The sequence below is a fragment of the Passer domesticus genome, chromosome 3, assembly GCF_036417665.1.
Source record: "Passer domesticus isolate bPasDom1 chromosome 3, bPasDom1.hap1, whole genome shotgun sequence".
Classification (NCBI taxonomy): domain Eukaryota; kingdom Metazoa; phylum Chordata; class Aves; order Passeriformes; family Passeridae; genus Passer; species Passer domesticus.
The window spans coordinates 21,125,387-21,144,896 of NC_087476.1; the positions used below are offsets into that span (position 1 = coordinate 21,125,387).

Sequence of the window (19,510 nt, forward strand, 5' to 3'; positions counted from 1 at the left end):
TGCATTAATGATAAATTAATGGATTAATGATAAAAAAGTCCACCTAGCTATTGACTTCAGCACAATGGGGACTTGGTCAGGGTATATAAAGGCATCCTGGATTTCTGTCCTATGTTAAATATCAGTCCAAAGCCATTTCTTCCACTTCAGGGATTTCCTGCTAATTTCTTGAGAGAAATTTAGCATAAAGCATTACAGGATTTAGGGAACAGAGTTACTAGTCTTAAGTTTCCAGTATGCTGCATACGTTTTTTAAATTCTTCTAGAAAATGTAGCATAATGCAATCTGTCAGATTTTTCCAATCCTAATGATTCTCTCAATTGGGCATGCACCTCCTTTTATCTGATTCAGAGTAGGTAGATCAACTAAGCTCATGCTTGCTAAAGACTTCACTGAGGAAGGTGAAGTGACTTTGGGTCATTTTGCTTTTTGAAAACTGTCTTTGGACCATTTTCCTTTTCTCAGTCAGCTGGACTCTGCTTGGCAATGAGTAAACTTCAGAGAATTCCACATTTACTGAACTATTCAGCACTAATTCCAAAACCAATTAATTCGAGCAAGGTCACATTGGATGAGGAACTTTTCAATTAGAATGCCTACAATTACTCAGGATTTCTGAGGAATTGCAGGTTTCCCTTCTCTGGACTTCAAGCTATTTGCAGCCTTCCGTTTTAAAATAAAGGGCTATATAAGGTGAATTTTTACAGCCCATGTTTGATATTTAGCCACAAAACTCTCATGGTCAGTGAACTGATTGCATAATCATGTACTTGCAAAAGTAAAAGGATGACAATATGATATTTCACAGAGAAATTGTACTGTTCCATAGCATGGCTACCTCTTCAAACCCTAAAAGGACTCATTCACTGGTTGCTATCTGAACACTAATAACATTAGTTATTGTTTTAAGGTTTTACTGGCTTGTCAGGTTTTTTTGCCATATATACCAAAGGTGGGAAAAAGCCATGGTGTTACTACATATGACACCCCTCCCATGAGAAAATCATAAGTGCCAGGACTGCTGAGCTTGGGAAAGAGAAAACTCAGAAGGAATTTTACAAATGTATATAAATATAATATACATTTAATCTTCAGTTCTTAAAAGAAAAATAATTTATGAGCAACAGATGTGTGATTTTCTTTTATTTCCTCAAGTATGAGATACTTCATCCAGGTGGCTCTGTGGATCTTCTTAATCTGATGCACTATGGCTAGGAAAACCCAGTCAAATGGGGAAAACTTATGCATGAAGTAACATCACCACAAGTTTTGTTCTTTCTATAGAAATAAATACTGAGTCTGAGAGGATTTAACTGGTATCAATTGCTAAGTAATAGCTAGCAGTAGAATCCACAACAGATATGTTTAAAAACACAAAACACTGAGTTCAAACAAGATACAGGAGGCTGTGTTCTCAATCATAATTTAGTATGTTGACTTTCCTTAACTACTGTTGGGGCTCCATGGAATTATCTGACACTCTAACTCTCTGCAGGAAACACCATCTATCTCTAGGAGCATTTGGGCCTCCTGAGTTAATCCTTTGATGCTGTGCCAACTTGTGTTCCTATACTGTGAGAATAAATCTTACCCTAACAAATTATGAGCCCAGTTCTACCCTTGGATACACACACATAATTTTCACTGCTCTGGGTGTATCTGGAGAGCACAATTAGTCTTTAATTTTTTTTTACATATTGAAGTTTTGCTGCTATGCTGACACTGCTATTGAAGAGCAGCTCTACACCGTAGAAATGGCCCAGGAAGTCACTAGGATGAAGGTGACACAAACACTTTGGTGCAAGGAGTTTGACAAGGTGGCCAAGGAGCTGTCACAACTGTTCACAACTCTGGGATTCCTGGAGAGGGAGTAAGGCTGTGCTATTCAGGGCTGCCTGGCCTCCTCAAACTGATGAGGCATGAAAGCAGTTGGAGCAGCAGCCAGGAGCTTTTCATAATTTCCATCCTCCCTGGTACAGACTATCTTCAGATTCAAAGATAAAAAATGAAGTCACTGACTTCCATCTATGGTTAGTTTAAAAATGTGTAATGATTGTTTCTCTCTTTCTCCTGCTGTTCTGTGCTTGATATAATTTCTCCATAACCCACTGGATTTTCCAGACATCTGGTTCTTTTTTTTTATTAAAAAGGATACCTATGCTGCCTCCCCTGGCAGAATTTGGCTTCAAAGCTGTTCTGTTCAAAGAGTTTTCTCAGCTATGTTTTCTTTACGGTATTATATGGTTAAAAAAGAGGTAGAATTTATCAGAAAAATATAACATGCAAGGAAGGTGATTCACTGCTCAGTTTGAATCCTTCCTGACATGGTAGAAACTGACAGTGGCAGATGTAAATCTCAGCCCTGCTATTTACCCTGAGGTTGCCAGAGGGCTTTGTGTGTGCAGCTGAGGGAAGCACACGTGGCCAGTGACCCTGGAAACACCAGTTCATCCTGCCTCCTTGCAGTGAAAAAGAAGGAAGGACCCTGCCTGTGCTTCTTCTCCTGGGAAAGAAAATAACCTCTAAGGATTCTTCTCAGAAGCTCTGCATGTGTTCAGTCCTAGTTTTGTTGAAGGTGTGTGTGTCAGGAGTTGTAATGATGATATGTGCACTGGAACTACATTCCTTGCCGTGCTAGCTATACAAACATCATTTGATCAGTTTCTTTATCAGGAAACTTATTCAAACTCAGATCTACCCTAGAAAGACAACTGATAAACCTGATACTTAAAACTGGAAAGATTTTTTTTCCAGAGCATCAGAGAAAATAAAGACACGAGAATTGGTGACATTCCTAGGGCATAACCTGACAGAATTAGCCTTTGACCAGACAGGTTAGTTGAATTGTGTTGTGTTAACCTCAAGGTCAACTAAACATAGGTGCTTTTGTGCAATCTAGTTGTCTAAGTTCCCATGACAACAAACTCTGATTAGTTCAAAGACTATTGACTGGTACCATTTGAGACATCTGTACAGGACCTAGAAGAGAATTGCATCATTCTAGACAATAAACTCTTGTTGAGGGAGGAAGGCTTTGGTACCTATGTTTTGGTGAGTTTGACTCAGACTGAATGCAGTGTATGGATCCTATTGTGCACCAACACAGAATCAACAAACCTCAAATTACACTGAGGTGTTTTATTTTCGATGAATATCACTTTGATTACTCCTGACAAAGTCTTACTTGCTGTATGGCCAAGGTTCAGTCTCAGTATATAGTCCAGTAAAATATACACACTGGAAACCACACATATCAGAGCAATCCCAACTTCACACTACTACTCCTCAAGGGCACCTACAGGATATCCAGGGTTCTGGAAGATAGCTGGAAGTGAGTAACCTATCACTTGGCTTTCTGAGAATGAGAACAGCATATCAAGCACACATCAACAAGTCATTCATTTTATATGCATTTCTTTGCCTTTTTGGACATTGCTGTGTCCAGAGAAATACATGTATTTCCACTCTCTGTCTCCTTCCCCCAGTCTAAGAAATTACACAAATTTCAGCCATAAAAGTTCATCTCATGTGATACATATATCTAAAATGTAGGTTTCAAAGGCAATCACTTTAATATTCAATTCTAGTCAATGGATATTTATGTTCTTTATAACTTGTATCTTCTATGAAAGAAGTGGTCCTCTGGACATCCCTGTTTCTCTCTCTTGTCTATTAAAATAGACAGTCTACAATGATATCATTGCATAGCTAATTTCCATTAATCTAAGGCAAAGTTAAATTTATTCAAATTGCATTATAGGATGAAAACTAAGGTTAAATTTGGGTCCTACTGAAAACAAGGATAATTGAGAGAACATAAAAATCTGAGAGATCAAAACACACCAGCATCATTTTCTACACTTAAATACAGGGATGTGAGCCTAAGTAGCTTCCTTAGTTTTGACTGGTTTTGACACTGTTTTTGACACTCATACTTACTCCATCTGCTTTCTGGGTAAAATGGTTATTGGATTTGACAAAAAAGTGTACTCTAAATTTGTGTCCAGACTTGTACTCTCTGTGGATTAAATTAACTGTTTAAAGGTACTAAATTGCATTTATTTAAAATATTTAGTAATCACTTATTTTATTTAATGTCAGATTATTATTATTATTATAAAATTATGCAGCATTTCCTTTAGGGTAAGTAAGCAATTTGTTTTTCTCATCTTACTTGTCTTAAAATTCCTTACTGTAAATTAAATAAAATTACAAACTACACATAGTTACTGTAAGAAAGAGAATAGAAAACAGAAAAAAACCAAAACTAATTATAAGCCTACATAAGATTTCCATGAGGGGGTTTAAGAGACTGATGGAAATTAATTTGAGAGAGAAAGGTATGAGGGAGTTTGAGAAGAAATTTTACTGAAAAATATTTTCAATTTTTTTGTTTTATTTCAATGTGAAAAGAGTAGCACAAGAGAGTGATTCTTAGTGTTTGGAACTTTTTTTCTCTTTGTCTCTTACTGTGTTGATGACAGATGTAATCTTTATTCCTGAAAAGCCGCACATACATTTTGAAAATTAAATATAGTTAAAGGAACATTTTTCCTTCTTGTAACTGAAAAGCTAAGATGGAGGTTTTTAATGCAACTTCAGTATTTTAGAGGCACATAGGAGCTGTTTAGAAGAGCAGTACAGCTGTCAGCACTTCGCCATGTCATCTCCAGGATACTGGTTAGGCTATAATTTCTTGCTAATTAACTGATCTAAAATAGAACCCTTTGTAACCAGTCCATCAGCAATCTATGAGGTTTGTGTTGCCCACATCTCTTTTAATTTTAGCAAAGTCCTACAGTTTCTGATCTTGATGTCTTGTTTGATTTGCATTTCTGTTTTGAGACTAACATTAATTACACTGTCAAAACATATTTATCATTTATGTAACATGGAGCTGCCTACAGACCTAAGTTTTCTCAATATGGAGGTAACATCTTGCACACTGAATTATTTGATTATAGCAATTCCTTTTCTACATTTTTTCTCTAGGGAGACTGTAGCGGCTCCAGCTTTTTCCAAATTTAGTGGTCACATTTCCTCTTAATTGTTAGTTTCCTGTACAAAATCAGATAGATGTACAGAACTAAAAGGATCTACTCTGAATATTGAGGCTAACCTGCTGCACACACAGATTTATTTTCTTTTAGGAAAAAAAAAAAAAAAAAAACTAAAAAAAAAAAAACCCAAACAAAAAAAAACCCTCATACAGTTATTTTGCCTTACCAGTAAATTTTAATTGTAGTTATGTGTCATACTAATGTTTCAGTAGTTTTTAAAAGTGCTGCACAGATTCTGTTTATCCGAGAGATGTCAAAGACAGATGCTGCTTAAAAAAATAGGGTTTTTTTATATAATTTATTTGGCAGCAGTATCTCAGTGATGAGGTACTTTTGAAAAACTTTTTTTAAAATTGTATACAGGTGGCATAATTCTTGTCTGTGTCAATAATAAGTTAATATAATTGTCCAGATCCTGAAATGGTGTGAATTGAACAGGTTCCACTGACTTCAATATCAACATTTTCAATGGGATTAACAGCATGGTCTAATCTAGTGCCTCAAACTGGTCATTTAATTAATACAGTGCCAGGCTCACTTGTTTCTTGAACATTTCCAGTGATGGTAACTGTCATAATGAAATGTCCTAATTTGAGCTGGTTGTCCTTGATTGTCTTTATGGTTGACAGAGAAAAGCATAGGATGATTCATTTCCTGGTAAAATAAGCATCTAAAATGGGCAAGTATTGCCCCCAGAATTGCTTATTTTTCTCACAGTAATTCTTAGTGATTGGACAACTAACTTAGACCTGGATGATTGGGTTTTTATCAGTGACTGCTGTGAGTTGAGATGGATTCCCATGTATAGTTCCCCAAAACTGTCCTGAAGGTCTGATGTAATTCACTGTTATTAAAAGATCCTACTTAAAATACTGGCTCAGGATAAATGAAACATTTTGCCCCCACAGACTATGCCAAGATGAGACTACCAATTAACATTTGACTTTAGGGTGTAACAAATATCCAGGTTTACTTAATCATAAGACATGTAAAATTATCCATCAGGAAAAAACGTTGCAAAGTTAAAGATGCATACTACCCAGACAATGAATTCAGGTTTAAATAAAGTGCAGCCCATCCTATAAACTGTGCTGATAAAAATCATCTGGGTGTAAGCAGTCTTTCAAAAAAAAATCTCATAAAAATATCACTGCCATTCTTTTATCTTATATATAATATGTATATATATATACACCACAGTGAGATATATTTATATCACTGTTTCTTACTGTTTAATCTCAAAGGGAAAGAACAGGGTCTTTTCACAGATACCCAAACTTGAGACTCTCTCTCTAATGAGAAACTCTCTGGTCCCTTTACTGGCTAGGATTCATCATGGAGGGCTGAATGAGAAAAGGGGAGAAGCAGAAAGATAGGTTAACAACTAAAGCATCTCTCTGATTATGTTAGAGAGAAATTTATTCAGAATTTAATTAAAGGAGTTAATTTATTTTAAACCAAAATTATCTCTTGAATTTGAATCACAGTATGACAGTGGTAAGTTTTAATGACTACTTTTACAAGGTTTGAATATTCTTACAATTTAAAAAAACCCCACTCTCAACAACGTTTAAAACAGAGAAACTCTTGAACATGGAAAGCCCTCAGAAATTACAGGATCTTTCACCACCAGAGCAGTCAACAAAGGTGTGGACCTTTCCAGGGAGGAGCAAAGAAAAGGGATGGAGATGCCTGGACTGTTTGTGACATGTTTCTCACTTGCCCTATACTCACATACAGACAGTATTTCAACTTAAGTACAAGTGGGTGTGTTAGAAGAGCACTCTGAAGAACTTGATTTACATTCAGGTGCCCATCTAGGGTCAGGTAATGGAGCAAATTCCTCTTTTTTTTCTCTGCAGCCTGAGTATGCTGCTTCAGCACTGAAAGCACAAAGTAGAAACTGCAATCAGTGTAGGTTTTGAGGTAGTCACTCACTGAGGGCACACATTGAAAATGCCAAGCTTGGATCCAAACAGAGTGATTTACTGATTTACTTGGATCCAAACAGTCTGATTCAACCTTTTCCACATCATTCTAACCGGTCCATTTTTCTTAATTAAATACCAGAGGCTACACATGTTAAAACCAAGCTTTTTTTTATGACTGATCTTTAAAGGTATAACTGATTCAAGAAGAAAACCCCTTACTAACATTTCAGAATTTGAGTAAGAAAAGCAGATTATTTTGTACAATTAAACTGGCCTACTACTACAGTCTCCTTTTAATTATGTTTGGAATCAGAGACTGGTGTAATGGAAGATGAAAAAAGACATATGTAAAAAGATGTGTCCCAACACCCTCTCTTTTAAATGTCGATTTGTATTCTTATTTTTGACATCCATGCCTTGTTAGAAAAATCATCAAATAATTAATTCTTTTTGTGAGAAATAAACTATTTTAGTGTCTGATTTTTTTTTCTCAAAAGTCCCCTTTGATTTCTTAATGTTCTTTTAATGATCATTATTCTGTGTTTTGAGAAGTAACTGTTAGGCATCCATATGTACATTTTTATTTTAGGAGTAGCTCAGCATTTCTAATGACCATGATGGAGAGCAGTGAAGAGATTTCAGGGCATTTCAGGGACAGTCATGCTAGCTGGGACTTCCAAAGCCTTTGGCTAAAACAGTGTACACCAAAATGCTATTCCAAAAACTGAGCAGTCTTTTGATACAGGGTTAGATTTTATTGTTGCCATTTGTTATGAGAAGGTCTCTTTTTCCACTCCTGAATTAATTTCAGGCTTGGTGCTGACTTTCCCTGTGCAAAGCAGAAGCTCCAGCTCCAGCCTGGGCACCTGCATTGGGTTTCTGTGCTGCTGTGGCTCCTCCGAGGAGCCCTGTGTGCCTGCAGCAGCGAGCCCCTGGGACCTCTGCCTCCAGGGCAGCTCCCAGCTCCCTGCAGAGCAATTATCCTCCTTCTGGATAAACCTCCTTACAAAACAGAAAATCCAGTTTATTCCTGCCACAACCATTTCCTCTAATTGATGGTGCTTTCATTTAAATTCATCACCCAGCTAACTTTGTGATCTCAGCCTAAATAATGTTATTTTGACTAAGTGCTTAATGGTTATATTGATTTGTAAAAACCCCTCAGGTGATTCTATCTTGCAAATGGACCAAAAGTGGTGATTTATTAAAAGGCTGCCTTTTGAAAGGTGTTCTGAATGTCACCCACAGCCACTGCTATTTCATCAAAGAGATCACATTTCTCCTACTGCCTTGTGACTGTGAAGGTCTATGGCTAACCTGAAGTTATATCTAAATTGAGTTATTTTAGTAATTTTATTTCTAGTATAAACTTTGCTGACACTGAAATATGGCCAGACTTCTATGGCTGCATCAACAGTAACTTTTAGCAAGTTTAGACAAATGCAGTGTAGATTAAGAGGATATTCTGCTTCCAGCTATATCAGTTAAACTGTTGCTTATGAATTATCAGGAAATCTTTCTTGTATTTCTACTGTGTGTATCCAAACCACCAAATTGCCAGTTCTTCAGTGCTGGAATCATCTTTCTGGCTGCTCTGCAGTATTGCCAGAGTGCCTGTTATTCTGGTTGTGACCGATGCTGCCTGGCTGGCATCACAGAGCACATAAAAAAATTAAAGTGGTTTACAGAACAGGTCCTTCCTAGTCACCTCTGTGCCAAATTCAGCACTGGTAGGCAATCTTGTGCATGTGAGGGTCTGACACTTCAGATATCAATCCCTACAAAACTAATTTGATGCTTTACACTTTTTCCTGACTGAGTGATATTATGCTGCGTTGTTACTTTCTCATATCTCCTGAACAATTTATACGTGGTTTGCATCATTGTTTATTTTGGCCCAAGACGAAGCAGCACAGAACCATTTTCTTTTCTCTTAATTTTTCTAAATGCCCTTCCTTAAAGGAAAATCTAGCAGACCCATTTGGACATATTTATGTTGAAGTGGGGCATGTACCTAAGCAGTTAATACTTTGATTCAAATAGGAGTCTGAAATACCCATATGGTTCAGAATTAGAACAGTTTGTCACCATTTTTGTAATTTTTGATTGTTTATTATAAGCTAATAGAGGGAGACAAAATGTTTGTTCAGAATTCAAAAAATATTTTTCCCACTTTATTAAATTAAGCAAAAAATAAATTCTGCTTTTTATAATCAAGATATCCTTTGAATACAACCAGAAAGAAAATTGTTGTTTCTTTTTCTAGTTTGTTTATAAAAAGACATATTTATGTCTTGTGCCATCTACTTTCTTTTTTCTTTGCATTTCAGAGCAGCTATAGATTTTGCAAACTGATTAACAGCATTGCAGAGGCCTGTTGCTTTTACTTTGCTTGAGCCTCATTGCTCAGCAGCAGGACTGGTGAGAGAAATATCAGAAATATTCAGGATAAAGCAACTAAAAATTAAATAAATCAGAAAGCTAAAGAATTCAGAAATCTTTGGTCAGCACTAGAAACAACAGCAGATTATTCTGCATTGGCGTCTTTTGTGTCCAAACATGGAGCAGGTCTCTGGCATCTGTTTAAGTGCACAATTTAAATCTGCCTGAAGCCATCCTGCACCAGCTCTGCCCTCCTGGTGCTCTTCCACAGGCCTGCCTCATGCTGGGACATCATCCAAGCTGCCTTGATGCTCAGCTTGTCTGCACTGAAGGCAAGAATTCTCCATCCCAGTCTCCTCGTTCCCAGTTCAATTTTCATCAGCAGTGCCCTGCGGAGCTATGGGGCACTGTCCTCAGTCAGTGCTCAGCACCCCAGGACAATGCATTGCCCAGCACCAACCCTCTCTGTGGGGCCAGCAAAATCCTCCACAGCTCTGGAGTTTGCAGAATGAACACTAAAAATGGGGAAGACACGAAGCAGTGCTGAGGAGGTTTTATATGCTTGCTTTGGACTAACTACTAAGGCAAATAAAATGTACAAGGTAGAGAACAATGCAAAGGTGACAGAAGCTCCCGTTCATCAGCATAAGCAGATGATAAATAAAAAGTTCATTTTCTATTAGGAGCAGGAAAAGTTTCTTCTTCCCATATATAATGGGTTGCATTTATGATTGCCAGGACCAAGAACTAGACACGATAGAAAAGGGTTATTGTTGATACCAGGACTATTCCTTGATGCCATTGGTAATGGAAACAATTTGCAAGTGACATAAAGTTTCATGCTTCCGACCTTAAGGCAGTACTTTTTTATTAGAGATCTAAAACCAAGAATGAACAGTAAACTGTGAATTACTGTGTTACTTTGTCCTTTAACAAGACCCTAATCTGTTATGTAGCTGTCTCTTAAGTCAGCAACGCGTGCCAAGTTATCCTATTTACTTCACTAGAACCACTCGAGTGATTAAGCAAATAGAATTTGGTAGCAAGATTTGACTCTCAAATGCAGGTCTCTGTCCTCTTACTTGATTTTGTTAGTCTCCAATTAGTCCCAGATTTCTGTCTCTGAAACTGTTATTCCAGATACAAACTCATTAACAGTGTAGAGGTGGATTTTTTTATTCCCTGTTCAATATTTGATCTCTGTGACTGTATAGGAATTAATTGAATTTCTTCCTGCCATATTTCACTGTAAACATGTAGCCAGTTTCCCACAAACTTCCAGTCTACTGGAAGTTTCTTCTCTTTATTGAACATCTGTGGGATTTTTAATTTCTGTATAGTGTTCGCAATCAAATGCTTGCCAGAGCACTGCAGTTACTCTGATACTTGGTGGCTTTAAATCATGTCACTCCACTGAAATAATCACACTTTTTTAGAATAAAAGATTCAGTCCTAGGGGGAGAAAAAAGGGGGGGAAGATAAAAAGGCAAGAAATTGTTTTGGTTTTGCCACAGGAAGAATTTTTTTTTCAGAAATGTAAATTAAGATTAAGTCAGCTAAGAAGGGTTGCAAGAGCAGTTTAACATTTATATTCATTAGACAGAGAAGTGATCTGCTGCTCAAGTAGTAGGGATATACCTGCTTGTGATGTTTCATTATCACATTAACCATATGTTTCATTATTCACTGCTATTCTTTTACATGAAGACAGATGTAAAAGCAGTAAAGTAGTTATCACAGTGATAACCTGTCTTATGTTGCAGGTAAAATTTGCTTCCTCTGCTGGATACTGTTCACCCTATTTCACCCCATTTTCTCTATTTATAATGTTTTCCAGCATGTTGATCACTTGCATCTACATTTGCAGAGTGGGGGAGCAGCATTATGGCAAGTCTCTTAGTGGAAACATTCCTCAGATCCACTGCTTGAGTTCATTAGACACTGACTTAATTTCCAAGATTTACAGTCTCCCCCTTCTTCTGTGAACCTTCGGTATTCCCTAAAGCATCTGAAAAATATTGAGTTCTTTCTTTCTTAATTGCTGGTCAAAAAACTGACAGGAGATAAGATTGGTGATAGGACAACAAAATACCACTTCTAAAAAAGCACAGTCTCAGATTCTGAAGAGCATGTTTCACATCTTTTACATGTTTCACTCTGTTAGAGCAATTTAGCTCAGAGCAAGGCTCTAAATCTCTACCAGAATTGAGCAGCATCAATAGTAATTCAAAATATTTTTTAAATTAAGGTTTTCTTTCCTAGGTCAGCCTTTCTCTTTTTTATGTATGATAACACTTTAATGTATGATTATGAAGAGTCAACATTTAAAAGTCACTTTCTCTAGACTCACTGTTCACATAGGCTAACCTGGTGATAGAGGCTTAGCAGTCCAAGGTGTTAATTCCTAAGCCAATCTCTCCATTCCAGATGGCTGCAACATAGCCTTATATAAAAAAACACAGCTGGAGAGGCTGACTTCACTGCTTATCAGCCCATACTGGTGTAATGTGAAGAGGAACACTTACAGAACCTTTTTTGGACTCAAGTAACCCAAATTCCAAGATTACCTGAGTAACTGTTGCAATGTCAATCCATTAGTATCACCAGACAAAGGCAATCTTACTCCTGTAACTATACAAGAAGTGAACTGGACTTGGTTTCTCCATACAGGAATAAAGAAAGATATACCGCAATGCATTTTTTATCAGTTGCTAATTTTATGAATTATGATTGCATGTGCTTTGGGGAAAATACTCTTCCACGGGAGGAATACTCTTAGTACCAAAAAAAAGTGAAAAAGCATATAGTGGGCTTAGACAATTAGAATATTCATCTTTGTTATATTAATTATTAATTAATCTCTATGAATTTTTTTAATTTTGTAAGGATGTAGTATTGGCACAGTTCTGCATCCGCAGAGTTTTCTTGGATGTTTTGTTGAGCCTTATGCTGGAAGAGAGAATCTGTGTTAAACCAGCTTCAGAACTGCTCTGCTCATCAAAGTCTTAATAGCTTTGCATATATTACAATATTTTTAACATGTCTTGAATTCCCTTTTGTTAACTGTATTGAGAAAATGTTTAAAATACATGCTTCTTGCATAAGTAAGTAGCCAACCTTGCCTAATTCCAACCAGTGTACCTGGAAGGATTTTAAAATGTTATAGTGTGGCATACCATAAAGTAGTGTGGCATACCATAAAATAGTATGGCATACCACAAAGCTCACAGTTCAGACAATAAGAACAGGGGAAAAAATCTTATTTTATTCCTTTTATGAGCTTTATCCTTTAATCTCAGAAGCCTCAGTGTGTACTTATCCAGCACAAGTCTTAACACACGTATCCTTGCTAACTGTCTCTCATCTTCTCTGTAATTTGGTACTCCCATTTCCACCCCTTCCTCCTTCCTTGTTGAAATAAAATGTTTCTGTGGATGGCCATCTGACTCTGAGTGACACTTTCAAATAATAGTGAGGTTGATGAAGAGTGCTATGTTGCACCATCATTATTTTTAAATAGCACAATCTTAAGGTGATTTCTGTTGTCAAATTTCCATCAAATTAATCTTGATTTCTCTCTTACCTTTTTTCTTTCTTTCTTTCTTTTTTTCTTTCTGCTTTTTTTTTTTTCTTTTAATTCTTTCCATAGCTGTAACTTATACAAGTTACAAGAAAACACCACCACCAGTACCCCCTCGCACCACTTCCAAGCCACTGATCTCCGTCACGGCACAGAGCAGCACAGAATCCACGCAGGATGCGTATCACGACAGCCGGACTCAGAGGATATCCCCGTGGCCGCAGGACGGGCGAGGGATGTACAACTCCACCGACAGCCTGGACAGCAACAAGGCCATGAACCTCGCCCTGGAGACAGCGGCTGCCCAGCGCCACGCGGCCGAGAGCCAGAGCACCGCCATTCGGACCAGCGACAAGGCCATCCTGGTGACAAAAGCAGAGGAGTTCCTCAAGAGTCGCCGTTCCTCTATAGGCATCCAGGTAGCCTATCATAAACATCTGTCTTGCTCGTCTTCTTTCTGTAAAGAGCATAGAGTGAGTCATTCGGCTTCACTTGCTCTAATAATCTAACAAACAACCCCTGGCTGCTTAGCGTTAATTGCAATTCACATCATGGCTGTGCAGAAAAGCCTTCGGCTAATACACTGTACCTAGGAGAAAATGAATGAATAAATCTCCAGGGAGGTTACCTGTCATTAACACTTGATATGAAAATTATACTGCAGAGCTACAGGTGAACAGCATGTTCATCTCCTTCCCTCCATGAATTAACGGTCCTTTTTATAGAATTTCACCAGCTTTAAAATGCATTACTGCACTTTTTCCATTATATTTCTCTTTTGACCTTGGAAAATGAGTAAAGCCACTCAACCTTCAAGTATTCTACCTAAAGAGAGACCCTTGCCCTTTTAGTTGTGCTTGGTACCAAAAAAGAGAAAGAAATGTTCTGCTGTAGATACAGCATAATTAGAGATGGCAAGTAATAAAAAAACATTAATAAACACAGTCTTTGAGCATTCTTCCATTTGTCCATCAAAACCCAAAATATTTATTTCACCTGACAAAATGTGTGTCAGACTGTGGAAAGCTTAGTCAAGCTCTGTTGTTTCAGGCAAATGAAATAAGACAATTCCAAATGCAAATTTTGATTGCTATTCCTTCTGCTAAATGGTAAGTACTAGATAGCTAGAAATGGTCATTTGTTCAAACCCTTAGGAAATACCAGCTAATAATAAAAATTGGAAAGTTGAACTTGGAAAGAATATGAAGTCCTTTGAGAAGGAGTGGAGGAAATTTTAGGCTTCTATTCTGCTGAATATCCCCTTTTACATCACTGGGTTCACTTTTGAGCTTACTTTTGCTAGATTAGCTACAGAGAAACTGACATTTATTTTGACATTGGTATTGTGGAGGCAGCAACATAGGTCTTGAGAAGGTAATCATCCGTGTAAAAGAGCCCAGTGAGTGACTGTATATTGGAAATATACAAGATATAAAACAAAATATGTGATTTTCTTTAAAAAGTAGTAATTGCATTTCCATTAATTTTATAATATAGTCATAGAAAAGTGTTTGGGTTAAGCATGCCGCAGCTGCTGATTGAACTTTACAGATTAACATTTTAGCATGCTGTAATTTTGCTACATTTTCTACAATGCATTAGACTAATGAGAAGGAATCAGCTTTGCCAGAAAGCTGTTTGTCCATTTCCTTGACATAAAAGTATTTGCTTCTGATTCTTCGGATGCAGAAATGTAGAATTCAATTTAGCAACCATGGAAAAATATTCAGATGCCCACTTTTCAAATGTCTTACAAAGTAATTAGTGTATCCTAAATTGTTCAGAGAAGGAGCTTGTGAGATAACACTGAAAAGTTCAAGGGAGCAGCAAAGAAATCTTTGGAACCTTTTAGCTCCTAACCTGAAACTTACTATTCAGAAAGGAATAGCATCTAGTGTTTTTCTTATCTCTCCTTTACAGCAACTGTGCATGGTGGTATTTATCAATGTTGGTGTCTTGATTTGGTCCATCCTGATATTCCAGCAATTAATTCTGGAACACTGATTACATTTCTTGATCCTGTTTATTACTACAGGTGATAACAAGTACTTTTCACTGGGCCCTGACCCTTCTTTATGTGGGCTGTGTTTAATCATATGTGCTTATAGTCCACAAAAACACCCGTGCAAGGATTTCCTTGGGGGCAGCAGATCTTCCACAGCAACTTGCCATCTGACATTTGGACTGTAACAGTGGTCCTCAGATGCACACATGGAGAAAGGCAAATGCTGTTTGCAACATCTGGTCTTAGAAGGACAAGCTATTTATTATCTTTCAAGAAATACAAACTGCTTGGTTGTACCATTTGACATTAGATAAAGCTGAATTTTCAACAGTATGCTGAGTACATTTTAGTTGTTTGGGGGTTTTTTAGCATTAAGCTTCAAACATCACATTAGTGAGAAAAATACATTTCTGCAGTATTTTTAAATCGGAAATACATTTTGTTATATTGCTATTGCCAAGTGGAACAGAAAAAAACCACAAGGTAGAATGTTCTTATTGCAAACTACACAAATAGTAATTTATATACTCAAAGTACAGTTGCAGTATTTAATTTCTTTTAGACTTCTATGTCAAAGTACTTTGGAAAAGGATGTTTTTTATTTGCATATTTCCTTGATTGACTAAATGACTTGTTTTCTCATTAGCATGCTATGCCAGGGTAATGCATTGAATTTGCATTTATTTGCATTAGTTAATTTGCTATCAGGATGGTTAATTTGTGCATTTTTTACCGTTCCACTCCTTTAACACATTGATGGGAGAATGTTTGCCAAGAGAGCTTCGTGCAGGAGCAGAGAGGAATGAAGGTGCAGAGTGACCAGAGGTGCCACTGCAAGCAGAAATACAATGGACCAGCCTAGGGCTTCCATGTGTTTGAGATATGTGATTTGTTAGCGTACATGTAGTGAATAGAAGTCCTTTTGAAAAGCCCTGGCATGCCAGGCATGTGCCAATAGGGGAGGTATTCACACGCACAGAGAAGCACTGGAGCTCCTAGAGAAGCCCTGGAGTTACTGTACATCTGTAACACCTCTCTGCAGAGACAGAGAACAGCACAGATACACTAATCCATCTCACGGTGTGTTAGTTCTATCCCAGATGGGATTTTGAACAAAAATATAAAAGCTTTGGAAACGAAGCTTTTTCAGATAATAGCTGGGGGCTTTGGGATTTTTGTTTTGGTTTAGGTTTTTTGTTTGTTTTTTTTTTTGTTTTGTTTTGTTTTTGTTTTTTAAATTTTAGTTTTATTTTTTCCACTGACATATTTAAATCAAGGTAAATATTGTCAGGCATGTCAATAGGCACTGGGAAAAATATGCTGACTTAGAAATTCAAATGAATTTCAAAATACTGATTTTGAGATTAAAAATTTATTCAGCAATTGAAAGAATATATGGATATAAAAAGAACAAGACTCTTGTAATACTAGTGACTCTAAACCTCATATCTGTCTTCTATCATGACAGCAAAAGACTAATCAAAGTATGTGAATTAAAATGGAGAGTAGGGATTGTCAAGAGTAAAATAAGCACTAAATCAGAACAAGGTTGTTGCTAAGATATTTTCCAGGATTTTCCTCGCTCTTTTGCACACCCTGGTATATATGCTAATGATTAACATTTCAAATCTGCTCTAGTTATAAACCATTTCATATTAAAAGCATTGGGAATGTGAAATATATGAGAAAACATGTCAAGGAATTCCTCCTATTTATTTCAAGTCTTCAAAACCTGCAGTCCTTTGTTTCTTCTCTATTTAAAAGACATCAAGGCTTCTCAAAATGAACAGAAACTCTGGAAACAAATGAGATGGAAACAAATATTCTAAGTGTGAAGGCTGATTCACAGTCATAGTTTTGGAGACAAGCCCTAATTGTAGCGTAGAGAATGGACTCAGTCATCTCCATTTATCATCAGAAGATCACGCTTCAGAATACCTAGTGGGTTTTTTATAATCTCCAGAATGTACATTGAAAAAATTCTTCTTATAAATTAAAGGCTGTATCCAGGGAGATTATTGCAATAGCTTGCTTGCCTAAGTTTTTTGTGACAAAAGGAAATCTTTGGCATAATTTACATATATATATATATATATAAATTATTCGTGTCATATAATAAAAACATTTTTCATTATATTTGGCACTTTCAAACTAGAATTCTCCTTTAACACAAAGCATTTTGTACCCATGTGTTAAATGTGCTTAGCTAGGCACCTACATTTTCTTTGTATAGTTTAGGTTATACCATCTCTGTCAGTTCTCTACTTCAGTGTATACACAGCAATCAAAAGAAATATTTGCATTGATTACACTGGTGTTTGGATCGTAAATGATCCAAAGCTATAGAAGTAAGTACTGTTTATTCTTCTCCTAAAATGTCTGCTAGACTGTCATGAGAGGAGTGTATGAAGTCCTTTGTGTGGAGAAGTCAGTGATTATTTGTTGGTTCAGACCAATTTGCCACTTAGCATTAAATGCACCAAAAAAAAGGTATCAGTAACTTCTAATGTGTCCATTATTCTCTTGCTACAACCTCATATAAGCTTGACATAAATCCCAATACTCTGGCTTGTATTTTTAGTAAAAACTCCTTTCTTAAAAGATCAGAGGAAGCTTTCAAGCCACTCCTTTTGATAATTAGCAGTTACTGTGCCATGCCACGCCACATATTTGAGTAGTCCAGATGTTCAGCTGGGAAGTAGCAGGGTGGCAAAATGGAGCTCCATGGTGAGACACAAAAAATCTCACAAGCCTTAAAGTATAGGTTTATTTTGCTGGGTTTCTAAAAATTATTTTGAAAGAGTGTGTTTTTGGCTGGTTAAAATCTTCCATCAGTTAAGGAAAGCAATAGCTGTTAGTACTGTAGTTTTATTTGAAGTATTTTTCCTACTTTGAAGTTCCTGCATACAAATAAGGTCTCCCCATACCTAAGAGTGGTTATATGAATTCACAATCACATGTACTTGATTTGGTGTCAAAAGTAATGTTTTCTACTCTATTTTAGTCTTGTTAGCACTGAGGAGTCCATGCAAGAGAGGAAGGGTGAATTATTTCCTTTCCTGTACATCATCAGAGAGATTGTTTATTAAACTCTAATTATAGAATAAATTGGTACAGCAGTGAAAACCCATTGAGGGCAGTGAAGTCGCATGGGGAGAGATAATGTGGCCTGAAGGACTCTTACTGCTAATGTTTATGAGAGTGAAGCGAAAGCCAACAGGTTAAAATCTGTTTTCTTATGCATTGAATGTATTAACTTCAAGTCTACCTTTGAGACAGTATGCATAGAACTTAGGCTGGAATTTTTAGGATGCTGCAATATTATTGCAGTTGCAGTGCTCATGTTTAAGAGCAGAGTAAGGCTTACACAAAAATAAAGATTGTTTTTAGAGTAGTAAATACTTTGAAAGAATAATTTAGTTCATGCATTCTTTGCTAGAATGAGTTCCTATAAACATACTAAGATTGATTACTACAAGTGAGTTACTTGCAATAGTGATTTGCATTTATTCAAATAATTTTGTATTGATATAATTTACTCGTGGATCCTTTACTACACTAACACTACAAGTACAATGTTAGTTACTTTTCAAATTTAGAGCTGTATCAATCAGCAGTGACTGATCTCTGAGGATTGATAGTATTGTCTCCTTGTATGGACAGCAAGGAATGTGAAGGGGGCGGTTAAGTCTTTATGAAAGGTAAGACATGGAATCATAGAATCACGGAATATCCTGAATTGGAAGGGACTCACAAGGATCATTGCATTTGCTACTAATATTATAAGCCTAGTGGACATAAGCACATATAACAACATATTTCATGGCATAAAATGCCAATTTTAAGAAACTTTTTGTTCTTTTTTTTGCAATGAGAGGGGAAGATGATTTAGTATATTAGATCTACTCCTTTCTTCTGCTTTTTATATGACTGCCTATTTTTTCTTTCCTCTTTTGTGTGAGATTCTGTCATAAACATATCAAGATAAAATTCTTCATATTGTTTTGCTTTACTGAGACTGTAGGCCAATTTGAAAATACTAAAGCTTTTATAACCCATGTAAATATTAAAACAACAATGAATCAAGGACAATAATAAGAGATTTAGTAAAAGTTATTTGAGTTTCAAGAATCAGACAATCAAACCAATGTATTACTTTTTATCTTCTGCTCATTTGAGTTTAGCCTGGCCAATCAGAGGAGAGTTTCCTGCTGTTTTCTAGCAGGAGTCTTTATAATATCTGTCATACAGCAATTCAATTTAGTTGTTCAATTTTTTTTCTTTATGATTGTAAATGTCTTATTTTCCACTTTTACTTGTCTTGATATTTGCCACCATTTTACATTTTGTTGGTTGTTACAATATCTGCAATGCTAGATTTTGCCTGAGCACACACACATGCACAAAATTGGCATTCTCCTGCTGTTACAAGGCATGGTGATAAAATGAAAGCATTAAAATATCAAGGCAATCATCAGGTCCTTTAGCTAGTGTCAGTCTTGGCAAGCTGGAGGGAAGGACAATTTGGCAAGAGTTTACATCTAGAGATAA

The 19,510-nt window shown here is 36.6% G+C and overlaps 1 protein-coding gene across 28 annotated transcripts in view; it reads left to right on the top strand.

Moving 5' to 3' along the window:
* The window catches only part of DLGAP2 (DLG associated protein 2), a 459,301-nt gene that overhangs the window by 411,757 nt on the left and 28,034 nt on the right, over positions 1-19,510 (top strand). For all 28 annotated transcript variants that reach the window (XM_064412077.1, XM_064412078.1, XM_064412082.1 and 25 more), the window contains one exon: positions 13,024-13,373. In XM_064412077.1, the coding sequence (XP_064268147.1) occupies positions 13,024-13,373 (350 nt within the window). The remainder of the gene's footprint in view (positions 1-13,023; positions 13,374-19,510) is intronic.